The sequence below is a fragment of the Anthonomus grandis genome, chromosome 2 (genome assembly GCF_022605725.1).
Source record: "Anthonomus grandis grandis chromosome 2, icAntGran1.3, whole genome shotgun sequence".
NCBI lineage: Eukaryota > Metazoa > Arthropoda > Insecta > Coleoptera > Curculionidae > Anthonomus > Anthonomus grandis.
This window is the reverse complement of record NC_065547.1, coordinates 4,480,396-4,505,200: the sequence shown is the minus strand read 5'-3', so window position 1 is coordinate 4,505,200 and position 24,805 is coordinate 4,480,396. Positions and strand designations below refer to the sequence as shown.

The following is a 24,805-nucleotide window of genomic DNA, read 5'->3' as shown; positions in this document are numbered from 1 at the left end:
ACTATATTTTATCACATACAACACGGAAGTATTACAACATGTATTACAAATTGGCACAAAATAACATTTACAGGGCGGCCAAATAAACTTTCCTTAATAATAATGATAATAACGTTTATTAGGCTAGTAAAACTATGGGTCCAACCCGGAACAAATTTGGGACAAGCTGAAATTGTCAGGATACCTTCTGTAGTGTGTCGACAATGTTTCCTAAGAAATCGCATGGGCCGTACTCGCTCAATAGGGCTTTAAACTAAAAAAAACGTGCTTTTTTATTATTTTTCAAAAATATCTAAGAAACTATTATCTTTTTTAAAAATCTACAAGGAAACAAAATTATTGCCAATAAAAATACCTACAAAATGGTTTTTTGTTTTTTAAAATCGGCCTAAAAACAAAAAAGTTATGGGCTTATAAAAATTGGGCCGATTGGGCTTGGATTCTATTAAACTGCTTTTGGTAAATTCGACTTTATTAACGCTGGCAAATTAATTGGATGTTTTTTATAACAAAAATATGGTAGTGGTCATAAAAAACCAGTGTGGAAATTTGTATACAAATCACTAGGTATGATTTAATATTTTAGGTAAAGCGTTAAATGCAAAAATAGGTAAATAATACTATGCTAAAATGTGCTGCTACTTACTCGTTTAATAATAATCTCAAATAATATTAAAAAAAAAAAACAGAAACATCTATAAAACTAAAGTCTGTATAGCGACTAAATGACACTTTTTAGAGTTAGGCCAGTTGTATTTATTATTAAATTTGATACCAAACACAGTAATCGTGTCATACAGTCATAAACAAAAAGTATACTTACTTTATTTAAACTAATTTTAATAAAAGAAAAAGAAATTATTCTATACATTCATCATTTTCAACAAAAGACACATTTGTTGCATTGTCACAATACTGTCCAATGCAAATTGTACAGCTTGATGAACATTTAATTCCTACCTTTTTGCAGTTACACGTTTTGGAGCATACTGACTTGCATCCACAAAATAATAATTTTATAATAAAATCGGGAGCGATGTCCTTACTGTTTCTTTGTGGGTCTAAGTAACCGTCCTTTTCCACCCAACCCCACTCTCTTGGATCTAAATTATTTCCCAACCATGACTGCACCTGAAGGTAAACCCTTTTAAGATGTAATTGAGCAGCTTCAGTTGTCGGGGGTAAAGAAGCTAGCTCAAAGTTACTACACAGTTTTTGGCGAGCAATTACCTGATTGTATTTTACATACCTAAATGAGTTTAAATTTTGGCGTCTCCTACTGCCGTACCATTTTTGGAATAAAATTTTCTCCTAATTTTAATAAAGTGGCAATATCACTGAATACCCCTTTAAATTGAAGTAAATCTTCGAAAGGTTTTCATTTTTAGACAAAACAATTAAAGCACTTTTTTGCCCTTTTTAAAGAATACCGATGTGGCATCGCAACCCGACATTGCATGAACAAATAATATGTTTTTAACTATTGCAGGATCTAAATTCGAATTTAATGTATGTATATTTGTTATTTTGTCCATTTTGCCTGCAACACCTGGTCTAAAAAAATACAGATTTTGTGTTTTGAAATGTTCAATGAGCAAGACAAATAAATCTGTGTCTTGTCCAACAACAAAAACATTAGATTGACTTTGCTCGGCCTATGTTGCTGCGATCACGGCAATCATATAATCTGCATCTGATTCTGATTGTTTAACTAAAATGCCAGCTTCAGCAAATGGAGGTTCTAAATAATTTACAAGTTTTTCCGTATTTGACGATATAGCTAAGAAATTAGCCTGACTTGGGTTTACCGTATTTTCAGGATTAAACATAATTTCGTGTCCGATATTTTTAGATCTGCGCTGATGTTCAGTATATTTAGTGTTTAGAGGATCACTAGAATATCCATCAAATAATATTATACATCTATTTTTACCCTCACATGTATAATGGTACTTAACGTATATGACGAATTCCAGATAACGTTTCTTAGTAAAAATCCACCGTCAATAACAAAGATCTTTTGCCCCTCTGGAAATTTAGTAATTGGATTGGCTTTGCTGTCAAAATAGGAAATTAGTGAGGATTTGGTATTTTTCCTCATAGAAACCTCGTCAAAAATACTGCTAGGATAATGAGAACTCTCTCATACTATAATTTTTAGATATAATTGCAGCTCAAGCCGTAATGGATTAATATTTAAAGGCCCATAAGTTCTTTGTTTTTAAGGCGATTTTGAAAAACAAAAAGCGGTGTTGTAGCTATTCTTATTGGCAACAAATTTCCTCTCTTATAAAATTTTAAAATAGTTTATAATTTTTGAGATATTTTTAAAGAAATAAAAAAAAAATATGATTTTTTAGTTTAAAGTCCGATTGGGCGAGTACGACCCATGCGATTTAGTACGATTTTTAAGGAAACACTGTCGACCATCTAAAGAAGGTATCCTGAGAGTTTCAGCTTGTCCCAAATTTGTTCCGGGTTACCCCATGTAAACACCTTAGTTTTACTGGCCCATATTATAATTTACAGTTTCAAATTTACTATATTTTTTTTATTGGCCCACCGTGTCTATATATATTTAAACAGTAGCGGCCAATGATCAAATACAGATATTTTGAAATAAAAAAATGTTAGGAATAATTTTCATGTCGTCCAGACGTTGGAAATGTTTTTCAGTTTTATTTTGAGGTAATTTATTGGATTCCAGGAGTTGTTGGGCAATAAACATAACCCGCAAATGCATGCCTGGAATGTAAGGAAAAATGAGAAAGGACACGAAAGACGTCTCCAAATGCCTGGAATATGATAAATAACTTCTTGAGGAGCCTGGAAGACATAAGAAATTATTTTCAATGTCTGGAAAAAACGAAATCAATTGCCAGGGGCATAGATGTAGAAATGACGTCAAAAAAACCTGTGAAAATTACATGAAATCCCTGGAAAAAAAATTACTTGTTTATATTTTTCTGTCCTAAATTTGGCGTAATTTTTGTTGGCCAATACTGCGAACCGCCACTGTTTTCCTATAAATTTTTAGCACTAATATGTACTAATAAACTATTTCTAGAGGTACATTTGACTAGATTTAAAATAGTAAAAATGCATTTTTAAAAAAACCGCAATTTATCAAATTATAATTCTCAAAAATCTGGTACAAATTACTGCATAACATTTTTATTTTTTCTTTCTTTTTGGGTTTTTAGAAAATATTTAAAATATATATATATTTACATATACAGAGTCTGACAAGTCTTTAAGAAGATATGAGGATAATAAATGTTTACTTTTTTTTAGATCAATAATCGACATTTCCTCCTAAATAGCGGAGTTTTATTAAGGCCGCTTTCAGAGGGGTCGGTATGGCAGCGGTACAACAGCCGTGCGGTAGACGTTCGGTATGCAGAGCAAATGTCGCTTCTATATAACCAAATGTTTGACTTCACACGAGTCGACGCAACAAAATCTCGGCACGACATGCTTTCTACATGCTGCTTATCTGCAAGTTTTTAGGCGGTAAATGGCTTATACCGCATGATGTTTGATTGTTTACGTTTGTGTTTGGAAGTTGAAAGTGTTGAGTGTCTATAACTACAAAATCGCAGAATATTCGCGGAAAGATATTACGGATAAAGCATGGGAAAGAGTGGCAAAAAAAACAAACCTCTCAGGTAATAAACATTTTTTATATTAGTCTTATAAACAATAGTTATACTGCCATGGGATGCTACCATTTGGCTTGATAAAATAATTTGTTTAATAATTACGAACAGTAGCTCCAGAAGATGCAGGGTTTATGCGAATAATCTTTTCTAGCAAATTATAGTTTTGAACTGCGATATTCAGTCGATGTTCGGATGTTGGTGTCGAACACCACATCTCGTCTTCATATCGTATAAAATTATGTAAAACACAAACACATTATTATATTTATAATATTAGAGATTTTTGTACACCTTATGGGGTTAGCAATACTTGAAATTTTTGAGCTACCATGCCAAAACTACATTCTATGGTTTTTCGTCCCCTGCTCAACCTATAGTTAAATATACGTTTCTTATTATCCAGTGTTTGTATAGGGAATGGTCTCATTAAATATCGTTTTAAGGGACACGCGTTATCTCCTACGAAGAAACATGGTACTTTTTCCTGGCTCTCATCATGTGGCAAACAAGCCCTAGTGGGTAGATTTAGACCATTTCTTTCCAACCACTGACCTAAATTTGATGCACGAAAAATTCCTCCATCATTATTTCTGCATTCATCTATTTGTTTCTATCATTGTGAATAAGCCATCTGCATCACAAACCGCAAGTAAAACAATTGAATGATAGTGTTTGTAGTTGTAATTTGTTGATCCAGAGTTGGGAATATTTTGTATTCTAACGTGCTTGCCATCAATTGCTCCTAAGCAGTTAGGTAAGTTCCATAATTCGTAAAAGCGATTTGCTATTTCCTTCCATTTTTCATTAGAGGGAATTTTCATATAAACATTGTGAAGAGTATTCCAAATAGCTAATGTTGTTTCATTTACTATATACGATACTGTCGTAACTCCTCTTGCAAAATATAAGGCCAGAGTAGAATAAGTGCATCCCGTGACAAGATACCTAGAATTAATAAGAAGTAATCAAACATATAACTTTTGTATTTCTACAAATTGATTTGTTTTTATTTTATTTCAGTTCAAGAGTGTAAGGAAAAATGGCGCAACATCAGATCTTCATTTCTTCGAAGTATGAAGACCCCTCCAAGTGGTTCTAAACCAAAAAAACCGTATTACCTCAAGGATTATTTGCAATTTATACTGCCTTATGTAAAAGCAGTAAATACTTCAAATGTCCTTGCAATGTCCCAGAACCTATTCCTGATGAAGACCGTAGTTGTAAATATCTAGCAACAAAAGACTCACCTTCAAATGAAAATTTTAATGAAAATTCTCGATATGACGACTTTAATTTAACAGAAGGAACAAATCGACCTGCATCATTAACAAAACAGAAAACAATACAACATTTATCAGCGACGCCAGCATCTACCTCAATGAGTACCGTTCGCTGTCGTAAACGTTACAATACAGAAGGTGAGCAACTACTTAAAAGCAAAAACAAAAAAGGTTCAAGATGTGGGAAACTCTGAAAATAAAGAAAAAATCAGCCACATGCGTCACTTCTTACTAAGCATGCTACCTGACCTGGAAAGTATGACAGAAGAACAACAAAGGAAATTTAAAATCAAACTGATGATCCTTGCTTGTTGATGAAATAAAATCGCAAAATGTTCAACCTACATTCAATCCATCCTCCTCATCTTCATTCGAAAGACCATCTACCAGCCACTCTGTACTAACACCTTTAGTGTCTCCTGATCAACCGATCCACTCTCCAAAAGAAATTTATTACAATGAAATTCCGACAGTGCATTCAGGGTCAGCCGTAGCACCAAATGTTGCTCTTTTTTCTCGAATTTCAGTACAGATAATGTAGAGTAGTGTGTTTTGTTTTATTCATAGTACTTACCGTAAAGTTATTAAAATCCTTTCTCCAGCACTTACACATTCTCTCATGCTCGTATTTTGTCTACGAATAATTAGACTAATAAGTTGTTCAAGTTCTTGGAATGAAGCTTTTCTCATTCTGTACATTGACTGAAATTTTCCATCATTTAAAGTTCATTCTTGAGCGGCAACAATAACCTACAGTTAATGTTTCTTTCAATGTATGGATGCACCCAATATTTTCTTTTTTTTTCTCTGTTGTAATCTCTTAAAATACATATATAACACAATGTCCTCTTCATCACTAGACGACGACATGTTCACTACATTGCTGTGGAATATGTTGCCTCATGTAAATAGATAATGCGGCAGAGCATCGTTACGGTAATTGCTGCGCCGCTACCAGACCGCTGCTACACCGACCCGTGTGAAAGCGGCCTAAGTGACATATCCGACGTTTCGGTTGTGAATGGCTATAATCAGCTAATTGTTTTTTAATACGATCTTGCCTTTTTGTTGATTTTAGCACTCATAAACAATAAATTATGATAACTAATTAGAACAGTTTAATTCCATGAGTCTGTCTCCTTGTATATGAATGTAAAAATCAATTTTATTGTTTTTTGTTTCAATTATTTCAAATAATTCAATGTTTATATTCCTAACAATTAACCTGAATCAAAATTTACTTTCTTAAAAATAAAAATTTCCATCCATCGATATGATACTTATTTTCAGCTGATTTTTTACGACTAACTCAAGGGAAAAGTCATTAGAAAAGACTATTTCTATTATAATTTAACTAAGTCATCAGAAAACTGAAAATTTCCATTTTATTAATAATTGGCCTAAAACTAAGTAAAGCAAATAAGTTCTCTATAAAACGGATCAAAATATTTCCCTTCTGTCTTGTTTTTGACTTAAGTTTCTATTTTTCTTGCATATTATCTTTAAAAAAAAAAAATTAAAATTAACGATACATCATTACTGTAAGGGCGTCAAAAATTTCCAAAAAATTGAGTTAATGGGCACTGAAAGCCGAAACTTTTATTCCAATTACAATTTTACTGTTTTATGAATAATTTCGAAAATATTCTTCGTTTGAACTTGCCACACCCTGTATGAAGCGACGTAATCCATATTTAATATTTGACTGTTGATTTTAATTAAGTTCTTTTTTTTTTGTATTCAGTCTTAAGGGTAAGTAAAAAATTATTTTAATTATTATTCAGGAAAAAAATTGATATATACCCTGTGCGTATAATATAATAATTATAAAAGTGACCATCTTATTATTGCCTTTTGTTGTTTAATTGTTAAGTGTAAATCACCTAAACTAAATTAATTAATTAATTTGGTTTAGGTCATTAATTATTAGTTTATGAGAGAGGTGGGGGGTATCATTACTGCTTGTCAGTTTCCTCGGATTTGTCCACTGTGACGTAAACCGGCTTGTAAAGTACAATCGGCTCCCTACAATTAAAAAAAAATATCTAATTAATTTAAAATACAAATTATTACACTATTTTCTTTGTATTTCTTTGGCCACTTAATAATTATTGACTTTTTAAATGACAAATTAGGTAATTAATTATAACTCTAGTTAATTTACTACCTTAGGTAATGTTCGTTTCCATCATAGACTTGCCCCAGTAAGAAATCCGGCGCCAAATACTGGCCACCCTCGACATGTGAACAGGCGTGTTCTAAAATATTAATTAATTTTTAAAAAAATTGTAATTTAAACAATTTGTTATTATAACTAAAATGTTTTAAGTAAATAAGTTAGGTTAGAATAACATATTTCTTTAATAAAAAATTTGAAGGTAAAAAAAATCTACATCAGGAATTAAGAGCTTGTAGATCAAGCGTAGTTAAAATAAATTATTATTACAATTTTTAACTAGACTTTAATTAATTAAAAGTTTAAGGCATAAAGGTTAATTTTAAGGCATTTTTAATCCTAACTATAATTTTTTTTACGTTCCTAAAAATATGTATACAATACGAAAATTGTGGTAATTAAATATAAAAACAAATATTTAAAACATTTAAAAATATTAAAAAAGTAAATACATATTTTAATCTGTATTAAGAAGATTGTAATTACTTCAATAAAATATCAAGTTTTTCAAAAACTATTTTGATTAAAAATAAGTTTTTTTAAATTAAAATATTATTTATAGGGAACTAATCAAAAAAATGATTTCTTTTTAATTAAATTAAATTAACATTTTAGTCTATACATCTTTTAGTTAAAAATTGATTTTTTGTTTAACTTTAATTACAATTGTTGTAATTAATTAAGAAAATTTAAGGATGCGATATTTGAAATATTTCAGTTTCACAATTTCACAAATTGTCACAATTTTATTCATTTAGATTTTTTTTTTGTAAAAAAAACATATTTTTTTTAAAGTTTTAATAGTTTTTTTAACAAACGAATTAAATATTCAAAAAAAAATTATTAGAAAACTTTAGTAACATAAAGGTTATTTAATAAACCATTGTAATTACAATAATTAATTTATGCAGTGTTTATTGAAAAAGAGAAGATGAACATTGGTTGGAACCGTTGTCCTGTCTTCAACGAATATGGTATATCCGCAGGTGTTTCAAGTGCTGTCGGTATGGTCATTTACTGAAAGAGTGTAAAGAAAATAAAGTGTGTGCAACGTGTAGTGGACCCCATGATGTTGAAGTAAAGAATGTAATGGAAGTAGCGTTAAGTGTATCAATTGTGTAGTATTTAATGAAAAGTATGGTCTTGGGCTAAACGTCAATCACGTTTGTTGGAATGTAACTAGTTGTGATTCCTATAAGCGAATTGAAGAGTTACAAAGGAATAAATAAAGTCCAGTGCAACGATATATTATAGTCACCCGTCAAAACACCAGCATTTTACTTCTCAAACAATGTAAATAGAAGGTAGATGACATTGTTTGGCAGGTGGAATGCTGCTGTTTTGACGGGTGACCATTCTAATATATCGTTGCACTGGACTTTATATTAAGTAGCAATTAGACCTAAATATTGCCCTTAACACCAACATTGTTTATTTTAATTGCCAAGGTTATCTAAACAACAAAGATAACATTATTTTACTAGTAAATGACTGGAGGCCTAAGATCTTGCTTTTGAGTGAGAATCACGTAATGCCGGTTATTGAACCATATGAATTGATTATTGATGGGTACAATTTGGAGCAATGCACTAGTAACAACAGTAGAACAGGTGGGGTCTTGGCCCTTATTAGAAATGATATTAGATATAAGGTGGGGTCTGTATTGTCTATTGATGATTAATGATTATGTCGGGTTGTTGTCTTTTGAGCTATCTATGGGTGGAGGTAAATATTTGTGCTCTGTTTTGTACCATTCGCCTCAGAAACAAGATGCCAAATTTATAGAGTTTTTTGGGGGATATTTAGAGCAAGTTAGTGGATTTAATGGCACCAACATTATTCTTGGGGATTTTAATTTTGATTTATTAAAAACCAGTTTTTTAAGTAATAAATTATTAAGTATCATTTATACCAATGATGGGTTTAGTCAAATAATTAGGACTCCAACTAGAATAGTCCAAAAAGTCAGACTCTGATTGATTATTTCATTTCAAATGACAAATCTCTTTTGCATAAAGTCCATCAAACTCCTAAAATTAGTGACCATTCTGTTATTTTAATTCCTATGGATCAATCGAAGGAACAGCCAATGGATATAGTAAGATATACTAGGTCTTTTAAAATCTACAAATGCCATAAACTTCAGGAAGAACTGCTTACATGCAATTGGTATAGAAATAGTTCGGATGTTGACTTACTAGCTAATACTTTTGTAACAGATATTAGAACAATTCTTGACAATATTTGCCCAAGGATCAAAATTATGCAAAAACTGAAATATTCCGATAAAAAATGGATAACTCAAGATATAAGGGAGCAAATGCAGGAAAGGGATCGATTATATAAAAGGGCTGCCATAGAAAATAACGACAACATTTGGAATGAATATAAGGCTATAAGAAATAACATAGTAAGCAAGAGTTATGTGATGCAACCAGGCCAAGAACCTCAGTTGACCCCATACATAATTATTATTATTATAAATATTCCTGAATTAACAAAATAAGCATTTTAATATTATTAGGCTCCATAAAAATTGCATTATATAAAATCACTCATCTATTAATTTTCAACGAATAAAGTTTTAGTTAATCGATGGTCGAATTTGTGTAGAATTTATTTTGAATTAAATTTATTCCTTTCTTAAAAAGTAGATGTTCAATAATAATTCCATCACTGATCCTACCGACTGCGCCAGTGATGGAATTATTACTGAACATCTACTTTTTAAAAAAGGAATAAATTTAATTCAAAATAAATTCTACACAAATTTGACCATCGATTAACTAAAACTTTATTCGTTGAAAATTAATAGATGAGTGATTTTATATAATGCAATTTTTATGGAGCCTAATAATATTAAAATGCTTATTTTGTTAATTCAGGAATATTTATAATAATAATAATTATGTATGGGGTCAACTGAGGTTCTTGGCCTGGTTGCATCACATAACTGAAGATAAGAGTAGAAAAGGACAGATTTTTGCGAATACCATAGATCTAAATAAAAATAATCCAAAAGAACTCTGGAAAAATCTGAAGACGCTTTTGCCAGGAAAAAAACCAAAACATGCCTAATGAAATAAAGTTTGAAAATGAAATCATTACGCAGAAGGATGATATTGCACATAGATTTAATAATTATTTCGTGAATAGTATTGATCTTATTCTTGCAGATATTCCACCAGCAGCAAATGGTCAAACATATTTCATTGAACCACCTTCAGTCCAGAATACCTTGACACAATTTAATAAAGTTTCGATGACTAAAATGAAGGAAATACTTCTAAAATCTAAAAAAACGTTGGTGGTGTGGAGAGTGGCATCTCTAAGCAGGTTCTTATGCGTATGTTCTCTAAGCGATGTTGCTTATGTTGTGGGTGATCGTCTTTTTTATATTATCAATACATCCTTAAGTACTGTGGTTTTTCCGCAAGCCTGGAAACTTTCTACTGTTGTTCCTGTTTCAAAAGTGCAAAACACTAAATTGTGTAATGAATTTCGACCAATTAACACCGTACCTTGAAGTATGTGTTAAGGAACAGCTACTCGAACATGGTAATATAAATAAAATAGTTGTACCTAACCAATCGGCGTTCCGTGAGAATCATTCATGTGAGTCTGTCATTATTAATATAGTTGATAATTTTCTCAGGGCCCTTGACTCTAGTACTTGCTGTGTTTTTGGATTTTAAGAGAGCATTTGAAACCGTGAGTAGAGAAATGTTAATTAGGAAATTAGAGCGGTTAGGCAGGCCTTAAAAATAATGTATTGAAGTGGTTTCAATCTTATCTAAGTGGTAGAGTTCAGCGAGTCATGTACAAAAATAGTTCATCTGAAAGTGTTAATGTAAAGCATGGTGTGCCGCAGGGAACGGTTTTGGGCCCCGTGCTATTTTTATTGTATGTCAACGATATGGTGGAGGTAGTGCGGGGGTGTAATGTGGTGTTGTTTGCGGACGATACAATGTTATATGTGGTGCATAAAGACATTCATCAACTTCAACAGGTCATGAACGTTGAACTCAATAACTTATTCATCTGGCTTTGTAGAAATAAACTAAGTTTAAATGCAAGTAAATCTAAGTTTTGTATATATTTGGCAATAGATCTAGATTAAGTTCTATAGACTTGAGCAATATACAGATTTCTGTGAATGGGGAAAGTATTTTGTATGCCAAAGAAATTAAATATTTGGGAACAATTTTCGATGCCAATCTGAATTTCCATGCTCATGCAGATTATGTAATGAGAAAATTTTCAAAAAAAGTTGGATTTATCACAAGAGTTGGGAAAAATTTGTCAATGTACATCAAATTAAAACTCTACAACGCGATTGCTCTTCCTCATTTACAGTTCTGTTCAACATTATTGTTTAACTAGCCACAGTATAGAATTGACCAACTGGAAAGAATTCAAAATAGAGACTGATTCTAAATTGTAATCGTTACACGCCTGTTGTCTCTATGTTGGGTGTCCTAGATGTTGTCTGTACATCAAAGAATTTTGTATAACGTTTATTTGTTTATTTTTAAATTAAAACCTCAGATGCTTCCCGATTATATTTGTAATAAATTAAGAGTTTTTGGAGATTTACATAACTATAATATGAAAAATCGTATAGACTTCATACTGGTCGACAGGTGTAACACAACCCAAATGAATAATTCAGTTCTGTACAAAGGTTTAATTCTATTTAACAACTTGCCTGCTAACATCAAAAATTGTATTACTTTGAATCAATTCAGAGGGCTCTTGAGAAAATTTATCATGAATAAATAATATTGTGTATGTTATTTTAATTATGTAGTTCATTAAGTTTTACTATAGTATGCATTGTTTCCGCTCCAATCATCATCTTGATTGTGGGTTTATCTGTTGACTGGGTATTTTTGGGCCAACCGGGATAGTGGTTACAGCTTCTTGTGTGGCACCTCATAAATATGGATTTAAAAATAATATTCAAAAGACATTTATAGCATTTAAGTTTGTTTAATCTAGAATATGTGAATAAGCAGTTTCTTATTTATAAGTATGTAACTAAATATCTGTGTGTCCAGAAAAGTCATAAATAAATACTTAAGTGCCCTATTTAGTTGACAGATGTAGGGCCCCGGCACTGAATAATAGTTGTTTGGGACTGAAGAGAGTTTAGTTTTAAGTTGAGACTCGGAAAGTAATTGTATTAAGATTGTGCGAACCATTTTTGAGTTTTAATTAAAACAGTTAATTCAATAATCAGTGTTTTATTTTGCCCATAACACTTGGAACTACCGAAGCATTTCTAAGTGTTACCGTTGATTGAATATTTGGGGTATAACCATATCCGATCCCAAATATTCAATCAACGGTGTTACTGTTCTAATTTTTAGTAACATAATAAACCATTTTAATTGCAGTAATTAATTAGAATATAAAAATTAGAAGATGTGAATTTTAAATAATTTTATTATAAATTTTGAGAATTAGAATTAAAATTTGTTAATTAAAAAGTATACAAATTTGTATTTTAATGACAATTAAATAAAAGAAAATTAATTAAGTATTTATATATATATATATATATATATATATATATATATATATAATATATATATATTAAATATTTATAATTTTTTTATCATTTACAACTAAATTAAAAAATATAATCTAATTTAATTAATAAATTAGACAAAATGTCGATCTTCATGTTAAAACTAAATTGAAATTAATATGAAAATGCATTTAAAAATAGTTTTAAATAACAATTAGAATATTTAAATAAAAGTAAATTTATTAAAAATTAAGGAATTAATTATAAAATGTATTAAATACAAAATTCATTTAGATACATTTAATACAATAAATTTTAATTATAAATAAGATATTATTTATGATTAACAAAATACTATTAAACTTTATTTGATTTTTTGTTAAACTGTTTAACCGATTTACGGCCAAGGATAGAAATAAAACTTAAAATTTTTAAATTATATATTTTAATTATGAAAACACATTACAGAAACACATATGTGAAATCAAAAAAGAAATAAATCTGCTACTTTCTGATATAAGTGGTGTTGCGTGTGTTTGCGTTAAGTGATATTGCCGAAAAGTCAGCGTGTAAATAAATAGTGCAACGCTCATTGTAACGTTCACGTGTATCAACACATACACGACATCTTCTTCGGGAGTCAGACCTACTGATTACATGTCCAGTAAGAGTGATCAACCCTCACTTAACTGGGTGGTTCTAATGGAAGTGGTCTAGCGACAAAGTTCTTTGTTTTTAATAAGCGTACGGCGATGAATGATTTAAAATTATCAGTTGTGACATTTTATTGTGATTCACCGTGTTGTAGAGTTTCCAGGAATTGACAAAAGTACTGTCTATTGTATTTTTAAATAGTGGCCACCACCATTTCTTACCCATCATATCGATTCTATAATTTGCCACGCCATTATCATGCAAATCTACTCCTCCGATGTATTTATTATATCTTGAAATTACAGCTGGTTGTGGGATTGACACTTCTTTTTTCGATATTCTATTATACCTTTTAGCAGAAGTAAGAGGTTCTACATGATAATGAGTACTAATTGCCGTGACAATAGAATTATCGTTCCATTTTACCAATGAAATTTGTGTGGATTCATCAAATTGGCAATCATAGGTGCCTCTTTCTTTTTTTGAAATGACTTTATTATCAACCAAAGGACAATGACTGGTTCTGTTTTCGTGAATCGTTCCTGAGGCAAAATAGCCTTTGGTTTTCAAAAGAGATAAGAGCTTGTAGGATGAAAAAAAGTTATCAAAAAAGACGTTATGATTTTGCGGATTTTTCACAATTGACAAAAGTTCAACAACTACAGTCGCACCAAGTCCAATATCACTGTTCTTCTCTGCTGCTCCCGCATAAGGAATGAACTTGTAGAGGCATCCACTCGAAGAACAAATGCACCAAAGTTTGAAACCAAAACGCACAGGCTTGCCTTTTATAAACATCTTACAAGAATGGCGTCCAAAATAAGGAACCGTTTGCTCATCAATAGATAAGTTGAATGAAAAAATGCCAAACTGTAAGGATTTTTCATTCATTGTATCAAAAAATAAGGGCGGAGTTTTGTGTACTTGTCTCCTTTATCCAGATTATTATTATCACTCAAGTGTAGATTTCGCTTTATCGATCTGAACTTATTCCTATTCATGCAGTCTCTGACAATATGCATAGTTTTGTCCTCATCTAAAGACCAATACATATCTGTCTGGGGTAAGCTGTGATATCCAGACAAAATTAGGTTCCCAAGAAAATTCAGCAGTTCTTCTCGTGATAGATGAAACTCGTGTCTGTTATTGTCCTGTGCGTATTTTTCTGAAAACTGGATAATCAAATCCATAAGATTCTCATCGACAAATTTGAAAAAAATGTCCAACGGTGACAAACCCTCCAATTCGCCCCTCAGTTCTTGAATGTGTTCCTCTTCTTTGGATAAAGGTAAATTCTTGTGTATGAATGATCCAGATCTCCAAGTCGGGTTGTAACTTACCGACTTTTTTTTAGGATTTTTCTGCGTTTTGTTGCCAAATCTTCTTCGTCAGATTCATCGTAAATCTCGTCTCGAACGGTGGGGATCTCGAAAGTTCCCGCTATATCTCCATTCTGGCTATTTTCGATATTTTCCGGGTCCTCTGAAAATTCTTCCTCGTCTGTGAGTTGTTCTACCTCGGGTGGAATGTAGACTGCGTCGACTTATTCTAAAAATCACACATTATTGTTGTGTGTGTAATATTGTATGTATAATTAAAAAATAGACGAAAAAAAGGTACAAGAAATACTTACCAATGTGGTCATATCACACAAGAACCATTATTAATATATCAATCTTTCCGACTCCGACGATTAAGAGACCGCCACAGTAATTATTTTCTTTATCCCAATGCCGATAATGTAAACACTCTCGGCTGAGGGTCCAGCGTATTTAATATTCAGCACTTCTTTTATTTTTGTATAATACAGTGATTTCTTTGTTCTATAGTTTTTGTAAAATGATCTTTAAAAAAGTATAATGGCAGTTCCCTTCTAATCTTCGTTAGAAACAGTCGTTTTAAAATATATTTCGTATTTTATTGAAAGGGGTGTTTTATTTAAATAATAGCACCTCAACCTACGACGGTCTACATCAGAAGTGGATGAATAAACATTGAGCCGGTGTTTTGTTCGGGCAAGTGACCAAGAACTTTAATAAAATGGGCAAAAAACAGTCCAGACGAGATCGGTCTTCGTCGTCGTCTACTAGTTCAGTGTGTAGTAGTTCAAGTGATAGAAAGCATAAGAGAAAAGTGCACGAAAAGAAACACAAAAAGGTCCATACCAGCCAAAAAACTGTAAGTTATACACCCCCACGTCAATATTTTGAACAGCTATCCACAGAAACAAGTTTAACTTCAAAAATATCGACAATTATACCTGATTTGACCCTAAATCTATCAATATTATTGATTGGATAGAAATTGTCCAATATAATGCCAAAACATATAAGTGGTCCGACAGTATTACGATCTTCCAAGCCTTAAACAAACTAAAAGGCACTGCAAAACTATGGTACGATAGTTACATAGAAAATGAGCTGGGATGGTCTCGGTTTACTTAGGCAAAATGAAAGATATTTTAATTTCTAGTTTTCAGTCAAAAAGAGATGCTTTTGTACTTTTAACGAACATTTTTAACCATAAACCTACTGAGGGCTGCTCATTATATGATTTTTACTTTAAACATTTATCTATAATTAATAAATTAAAAGTAAATTTTACGGATTCTGATAAAATTTCTTTAATTTGTGCAGCAATCGGGGATGATAATATAACCTCAGCTTTTGAAGCTCTAATATGTCCGCTCTTAATACATTAGGTGCATATCTTAAAAACAAATTGTCTGTCAGACAGACAGAAACATAACAGAAAAACCAGTAACCGATAGGCCTTATCGTTGCAGTGAGCAAGATAAAATAATATTGAGAAATATTATTAGAGAATTACTTGATGCTGGTATTATTAGAGACAGTAAATCACCTTACTCAAGTCCGGCATTACTAGTAAATAAGAAAAATAGATTGGTTGTAGATTATAGATCTTTAAATAAAATCACAGTTAAAAATTATGGTTTAACTATCAAATTAAAAAAGTATTTTTTTTGTTAGAAAAACTTAATTATTTAGGTTATGAAACAAATTTTAATAAAATATCACCCTCTGATTCAAAAATACTTTCGGTTTCAAACTTTCCTTATCCCAAAAGTCAACATCAATTAAGACAATTTCCAGGCTTGGTGGGATACTTTCGCAAATTTATTAAAGACTTTGCTCGTATATCAGCACCTTTAACAAAGTTGTTAAAAAAAAAATCAAAATGGTCTTGGACTCAAAAATTGTAGATAGATTAAAAGAACAAATAACTTCAAAACCGATCTTGGCACTTTTTAATCCGCAATTACCCATAATAGTTTATACAGATGCTAGTAGGGATGGACTTGCTGGTATCCTCGTGCAAAAAGAAAATGGCCTTGAACACCCTGTAGCATTTTTCAGTAAGCAAACAATTGACTCAGAAAAAAACTATCATTCCTTTGAGCTAGAGCTATTAGCAATCGTTAAAACTCTTGAAAATTTTCGATTTTATCTAACGGAAAATGAATTTACTATTTTTACGGACTGCAACGCAGTTAAAAATGCCTGGAATAAACAAACAATTATTCCACGCATTGCGCGTTGGTTTCTTTTTCTTCAAGACTTTAATTTTCAAATGTGTCATAAATCAGGTTCTCAAATGCAACATGTCGATGCATTAAGCCGTAACTTTCAAAATAATATAGAAGTTAATACAAAACAAGTACAGCTTATAACAGAAAATGATTATTTACGAGAGGCACAACACTCTGATAATGACATAAAAGAAATTAAAGAAATTTTATCAAGCGGTGACAATGAAAATAAAAAAGAAATTTTTGATCATTTTGATCTCCGAGGAAACAAGTTATTCCGAATAACTTCATTCGGTCTCAGAATAGTAGTCCCCAAACTATGTGGGTGGCAAATCGTTAAGGCTAATCATGACGATATTGGTCATCTTTCTTTTCATAAAACCATTAATAGACTCAAACGTTCATACTGGTTTCCCAAAATGAACTGATTTGTTAAGAAATATATCGGTGCTTGTCTACACTGTTTCTATCATAAGGAACATAGAGGTAAACGACCAGGTTATCTTCATTCCATACCCAAGTATGCTAGGCCACACCACACTCTTCACATAGACCACTTAGGTCCGTTTATAGAAACAGAAAATGGCAATAAATACCTTCTGGTGATTGTGGACGGATTCTCCAAGTTCACCTACATATATCCAGTTCCAAATACCTCTTCAAAGGAAGTAATAGAAAAGTTGCAAACACTTTTCTCAATCTTGGGTAACCCTAGACGCATAATCACTGATGCTGGATCTGCATTCACATCTAGTGAATTTAAAACATACATAGACAGAATAGGAATTCGATTGTTCACAACAGCTGTGGGTACACCAAGAGGGAATGGACAGGTTGAACGGGTCAACAAAGTAATCTTAGATGCTCTTGCTGCTACAGGTGCGGATCTTAACAAGAATCAATGGGATTTAAAAATCGATCAAGTTCAACATGGACTTAACAGTACAAAACACCGAATTACTCAATACACGCCCTCAGAACTTTTGTTTAGGTTTAATCTCAAAACTGACTGTGATCTACATGCCATATCTGACGAAGAACCTTTAGATGTCACTAAAAGTCGAAAAATAGCCGCCAAAAATCTGGATGAAAATCGAATGATACAAAATCTAACATTCAACAAGGAAAGATCTCCACCTCAGTTCGTCTCAGTTGGGGATTTAGTGATGACAAAAGTTACTAATTTTTCGGCCAATAACGAAAGTAAAAAGCTACTTCCAAAATTTAGAGGACCCCTTCGAATTATCGAGGTATTGCCGAATGATAGGCATCGTGTCAAAGAGGACATTCACACATAAAGATCACAAAGACCTTACGAGGGAACAGTTTGCTTGGAAAATATCAAGCCGTTTGAAATTCAAAAAAGTTAAGGTAAATCCATAGTCATTCTTAATCGTATCTTGTTTAACACATCTTAGGCAAAACTCATCGCCATCTCAGGCAAAATTGATCGCCATCTTAGGCAAAACTGATCGCCATCTTAGGCAAAATTGATCGCCATCTTAGGCAAAATTGATCACCATCTTAGGCAAAACTGATCGCCATCTCAGGCAAAATTGATCGCCATCTTAGGCAAAATTGATCGCCATCTTAGGCAAAACTGATCGCCATCTCAGCCAAAATTGATCGCCATCTTAGGCAAAATTGATCGCCATCTTAGGCAAAATTGATCGCCATCTTAGGCAAAACTGATCGCCATCTCAGCCAAAATTGATCGCCATCTCAAGTAAAATCGATTGCTTTCTCAAGTAAAGTTTATCGTTATCTCAGACAAAAGTGATCGCCACCTCTGGTAAAAATTCTGGCAACCTCTTCTATTTATGTATATAATTCCAGAATCCGTTCGAGGACGTAAGGGCTGCAGGATGGCCGTGTGGTCATATCACCCAAGAACCATTATCAATACATCAATCTTTCCGACTCCGACGATTAAGAGACACAGTAATTATTTTCTTTATCCCAATGCCGATAATGTAAACACTCTCGGCTGAGAATGATCTTTAAAAAAGTATAATGGCAGTTCCCTTCTAATCTTTGTTAGAAACAGTCGTTTTAAAATATATTTCGTGTTTTATTGAAATGGGTGTTTTATTTAAATAATAGCATCTCGACCTACGACGGTCTACACCAACTTCATTTTCAAGCTCATTTACAACCTCCTCCAAGGCCAACTCTAACTCCTTTTGCGTAAGAAACTTTCTCATTTTTTTTTAACATAACAACTTTTATTACAACACGCACTCGATTAGATGCAGACTTAATTGCAGATTAATGCACTTAATGCAGATTAGACTAAATATTGTATAAATAAAACATAGTAGTCGACTGCCCTAAAAAACTTGTCTAGACACACTTGTGACAGGCAATTTTCGTTATTCGGCCGGTGATGCGAGAACGCAACAGCATAATTGACCTAATTAGGAAAACCCTGGTTCAACTAGGCCTGGATTTTCAATTTTATGGTGTAGTTTGGAATGTAATTAGTGTTAAAAAAATACAAAACTTTGAAAATAAAAACATTAAATATGTTATCACCACTTGACGACAAGAACCAGGCAAAATCTTTAAAACCATTAGGAACCCATAAATAAGATGACTATTTCTTTGGGTATCGGGTTACACAAATGGATCTATAGGGCAACTTGAACCCAAATGAGGGACACTTGGGTTTTGGCCTGAAAAGGGTGCACTTGTCGGATACAGAACCCTATTTTAGCTTAATTTAGTCGTTTGCGTTTATATTAATATTTTTATTCTTTTATTCTCTTCTGTCTTAATCTGATTTGTAATAAAATCCGTGTGTTATTTAGAAATCGTTTTAATTATTTTTGAGTTTTACATCAGAAGTAGGATTAGTAAATCCAGTGACCTATTAAACTCGAAGTATTGTTTATTAGACCTAATTTCATGTAAAGATGCCCCGAAACTCGGAACGCGGCTACGTACACTCCACGTGTTCCACAAGTGGGGAAAGAAGATCTGGTGATCATGAGTTATCTCGTTATCGCTCCAGTAGAGATCAGGAAAGAAGCTATACGCCGCCTCCTCAAATGTCCACTGAGCAGAATGAAAAACCCGGATTTTTGAATCCTATCCCGAAAATAGCAAGACCTTTTCATACTATTCATATAGACCATCTAGGACCATTTATTAAAACAGGCCAAAGAGAATACTCAGATTTTTGTTATCATTGATGCATTTACCAAATTTATTTTAATTTATTCCGTTAAAAATACAAAAACGCGCTATGTTTTAGACTCTTTAATAGATATGATAAAAGTTTTTGGAGTGCCCAGGCGAACTATCAGCGATAGGGGTACTGCGTTTACATCCAATAAATTTAAATCGTTTTGTAATTCTCGGGGAATAACTCACTACCTGAATGCTGTGGGGTCGCCAGGGGGCAATGGACAGGTTGAAAGGTATAATCGGACTATCTTGGATTTCTTGTCATCCATGGCAGCTGACTTAGAAGACGACAACTGAGACAAAAATGTCCTTAATATTCAATTAGGGCTTAACGGGACAGTGAATAAGGCACCAGGGGCGGCTCCGAGTGAAGTTCTGATGGGCTATCGCGTAACGGGACAACTTGCATTTGTACCCGAGGAAGTTGCGAAGAACATTGACGTTACCGCGTTACGGCAAAGGGTGTGTGATAATTATCCGGCTTATCAGGCACGCCAAAAAGAACATTTTGATGCGCGGCGTCGGGCTCCTGATAAATATCAAGTTGAAGAGTTGGTGTTGATACGAATAGCATCCTCACAGGCTACAGGGTCCAGTAGGAAATTGTTGCCGAAATGGCGGGGACCTTTTAGGATCTCCAAGGTGCTGGGAAATGACCGGTATGAGGTCAGGGACGTCCCGGGAATGACCAGATCGCAGACTCCGTATGTAGGAGTAGCTGGTATCGACAATATTAATTCCTTGGATCCGGTTGTAAGGGTAGCAAAAGGTGAGAGGTATCTGAAAATGGTCCAAGAACTTATGTTAAGCATATTTCATCTTGGGAGCCGAGTATATTTGGTACCTTGGTATACTCGTGTACATTTTCAGAGATAAGATAGGTAAAGGTATGCTGGAAATGGCCCGGTGAACTAGTACAAGGTATGGTATGATGTTCTGTGGCGGTCAAGTTGAGGTTGAGCCAGGAATAGGGTATAGTCGCGGTATTCCGGATTGGTTCTGGAGCCTCTGGTATAGCTCGTACATTTCCAGGGGCTAGATTATTAGTCTAGCGCGGGCCCATATAGCTATAGCGTGTTATATGTGTACGTACATTTTACCCATTTTTATGTTACTCTTGATGTTATTTTTCTTTGATTGTAGTATTATTTATCCCTGAATATTTATTTTATTATGGCACATTTTTCTACGGTTACAGATTGAACACAACAACATATTATTTAGATATTTACAGATATATATAAGCTTATAAAGTCCTTTTCAGGAAATTATAAAGACAAGTACAGGACGAAAGCTGCTTCCCGTAACATAATAAAAATTATTTAGATTATTTGATCTACATAAATGCATATCGTTATAAAATTTTATTACTGCCCCCGAATCTATAATTTTCTTATATCCCGTTTTTCTGTTATACTCAGGTCAAGCTATGGTACTGTGACAAGTGAGGTCACTCTAAAGTCAGGATGGCCGAATGTTATCACCACTTGACGACAACAACCAGGCAAAATCTTTAAAATCATTAGAAATCCATAAATAAGATGACTATTTCTTTGGGTATCCGGTTACACAAATGGATCTAGGGCAACTTGAACATTAACAAATATTCTCCACTACGCAGAGCCTGTAACACATATAATTCTGTTCAGGGTCAATGTGACTTATTTAACTGTAGCATAGCAGATATCAAAAAAGTACACTATTCTCAGTAAAACTTTGTTTTTTTTTTTTTTTCTTTACTTTTCTCATTGTTTTTCTTTTTAAGCATTTCCTTATTGTTATTGATTGTAAATGTATTTTTTTTTCCCATTCAGTAATTGGATGTATTTCTGTTGAATGGCGTAAATAAATAAATAAATAAATAAACTTGAACCCAAATGAGGGACACTTGGGTTTTGGCCTGAAAAGGGTGCACTTGTCGGATACAGAACCCTATTTTAGCTTAATTTAGTCGTTTGCGTTTATATTAATATTTTTATTCTTTTATTCTCTTCTGTCTTAATTTGATTTCATTGTAATAAAATCCGTGCGTTATTTAGAAATCGTTTTAATTATTTTTGAGTTTTACAAATAGGAGCATATGATTTTTAAAAATGTGCGGCCATATATAAGAAAAAATCCGGCTTTTTAAAAAAATCGTACAAGAAAGCAAATGAAAAAAATGGTTCAAATTTAATTCTCTCACTTTTGTTCAACCTTGCGTCAATGGTACCAGCCCATATTTCAGGCGAAAAAAGCACTATTTTTTTGTAAATAAATAATTAGTGCAGTGTTGCGTATACGCATCACTGGCCATAAATGGGTTAATGAAAAATTAAATTTATAATATTAATTAAGAAATGTTTGTTTGGGGTTTTCTAAATAAAAAATTTAAGAAAATCATTTTTTTTTGCTAACTTAATAAGAAATTAATATTTAAAAAGTTACCCAATTTTTTTCTTAAGAAAACTAAAATATAAAATTAAAATTTTTAATTAAAAGATATAGTAAATTGTTAAATTATATTAGGAAAAACTTATACATACACATTTAAAATATAAATAAAATTAGAAAAAAAATTAATTACCATATTTTATTGCGGGGCTTTTATCACTATTTGGTATCCTGAATGGCACCGTACCGATGATCAGTGGCATATTAACCGACACCAGATCCGGCTCTTTTTCTGTATCTAAACTGACCTAAAAAATAAAATGAAATTTGACCTTGACTTTGTTAACGTTAGGCATTGAATTTGAATTAATTTAAAATTAATTATACATAAAATAAGAACACTTACAGTTAACACATAAAAAACTTGTATTAATCGACAAATATTAACCAAAGTGGTGGGCACAGGTGGTATAACCAACACCGTCCCACTGTCCCACTTAATCCTTTTATGGGGTTTTACGGGGTTGCCCCTGTAAGTTTAAATTTACATTAAAAATTAATTAAAATGAAAAACATACATACTTGTACTCTAGGACCACATTTTTCAGATCCTTAGACACCCCAAGGACCCCCCGGTCGATAAAAAACTCGCAAATTTGCTCTAACCTTCAAGATAAAAACAGCTCTTTAGAAAAAGAAATGGTGTTTTTCGAATTCACTCTACCTCACTCTCAGTTTGACCTCCTCCTCACCCTGATTGTCTATGGTGGCTTTGATTTTAATACTTTCCCTACAAACGTACGCGGATCGTTCCAGTACGCACCTGAGGGACACCGTGCCTTTTTTGCAACACCAGCAGCACGTCGACCTACGATCCTCCAATACGGTGGGCTTCTACAATGTCATAAATGTATTATTTATTTTATTATTTTTATTTATTTTAATTATACTAAATAATGTTCGTCCATGCAGTCGATGTGTGGCCCTATGACGGTGAAATATTTCATCCCTTGGGGCGGGCTGGCGTAGGGAATGTCGATGGTCACTTTAAAGAAATACCGGATTTGGGCCGCTTTACTCTCGAACGAACATGGAAGGGACGATTCCGGCAAGGTGAATCTAAAAATAATAAAAGAGTTTCTTCCAGGCACTTAAAATGACTGGATTAAATGAAATGTTTGGATTAAAGTTTCAAACTTCAGGATCTGTCTAAATAATTCTGGAAGAGGTTTAGAAGTACTAGAAGATTTCTTTCAAGGACTCAAGTACCTTAAAGACCTAAGAATTAGATAAAGGAATATTACAAGTAATAAGACTAAAGCACTGTTCAGAGTGGGAGCGACCAGCATCGCGGTTAGTAATTCAGAGTGACGAAGCGTTGAAAATTTATAATAAAATTACAAATTTATTTTCATCAGTTCATAAAAAGGCTCCAACAAAAGCAGTTCGTTTGTTTCTGTTAGTGGACTATTATAAGTTTAAACGGTTAAACAAAAAAGTAGGAATTCACCCCATAAATAGGGAAAGATATAGGTTTGGTGAATTTCATCATCTGTACCCTAAATTAAGAAAATATCCAGACCGATTTTGGAACTACCTGAGAATGTCCATCGAATCGTTTGATAATTTGCTGAAAAACGTTGGTCCTTATCTGGAGAAGAGACAAACAAACTTCGTCAGAAGCCGCTACATATCACCTGCAGAACGACTTGTCATTACTATAAGGTAAGTGAGAAAAACATTTAAATGTACATACTCGTATATAAAAATATATTTAACAAAAAAAAACATGAATTCTTATTAAGTAATAAAAGAAACAACTTAAACAAAATATACACAATATACATGTATTACCTACATAGATACATATATCGGGAACTTACTTATTGATTATGTATATGGGTAATTAGAAAATCCCGGTGGAAATGCTGATGTGGTACTCTCTTGAATAATGCTATTATTAGGATATAGTGGCTGCAGTGGTGTTAAATTGTTGGCAGAATGGGTTTGTAGTGGTTCAGGTCTCCAGGTTTCAATGCCCGACATTTCGTCTATAATGACTTGCTGGATTGTATTTCTTGTTTTCAGTTTTTGAATCGGTTAAAATTTGTTCATATATGGTATTAGACTTTTAAAAAAAATTAAATCATCACATTCTGGAGCTGCTACAGGTGGATCTTGAACCAAGGTTTGGGATAAGAGCTGCAGCTTCTTGTTTTCAAGTTCAAAAAAACGGTCTTCTTTGGTGTCAAGCAGTCTTTTTCTGTTCGTCTTGGTCTGGTCATAGGTTGCGACGCTGATAATTCTGATACCGGATCCGGAGATCTTGGATCAAAATTGCATTGGGTTTCTGAGTCCTCCTCAACTTCAGAATTATCCTTATCTTCA

At 32.7% G+C, this 24,805-nt stretch overlaps 1 protein-coding gene across 1 annotated transcript in view; it reads right to left on the bottom strand.

Moving 5' to 3' along the window:
* Window positions 1-6,593: 6,593 nt before the first annotated feature.
* LOC126750700 (arrestin domain-containing protein 3-like) overlaps window positions 6,594-24,805 on the bottom strand; it is a 36,924-nt gene continuing 18,712 nt past the window's right edge. Inside the window, exons 5-11 of the mRNA XM_050460391.1 lie at window positions 23,368-23,536; window positions 23,142-23,311; window positions 23,000-23,083; window positions 22,824-22,947; window positions 22,611-22,725; window positions 7,110-7,200; window positions 6,594-6,967 (exon numbers count right to left, since the gene is read on the bottom strand). Of these exons, the coding sequence (XP_050316348.1) occupies window positions 6,898-6,967; window positions 7,110-7,200; window positions 22,611-22,725; window positions 22,824-22,947; window positions 23,000-23,083; window positions 23,142-23,311; window positions 23,368-23,536 (823 nt within the window). The 3' untranslated portion in view covers window positions 6,594-6,897. The remainder of the gene's footprint in view (window positions 6,968-7,109; window positions 7,201-22,610; window positions 22,726-22,823; window positions 22,948-22,999; window positions 23,084-23,141; window positions 23,312-23,367; window positions 23,537-24,805) is intronic.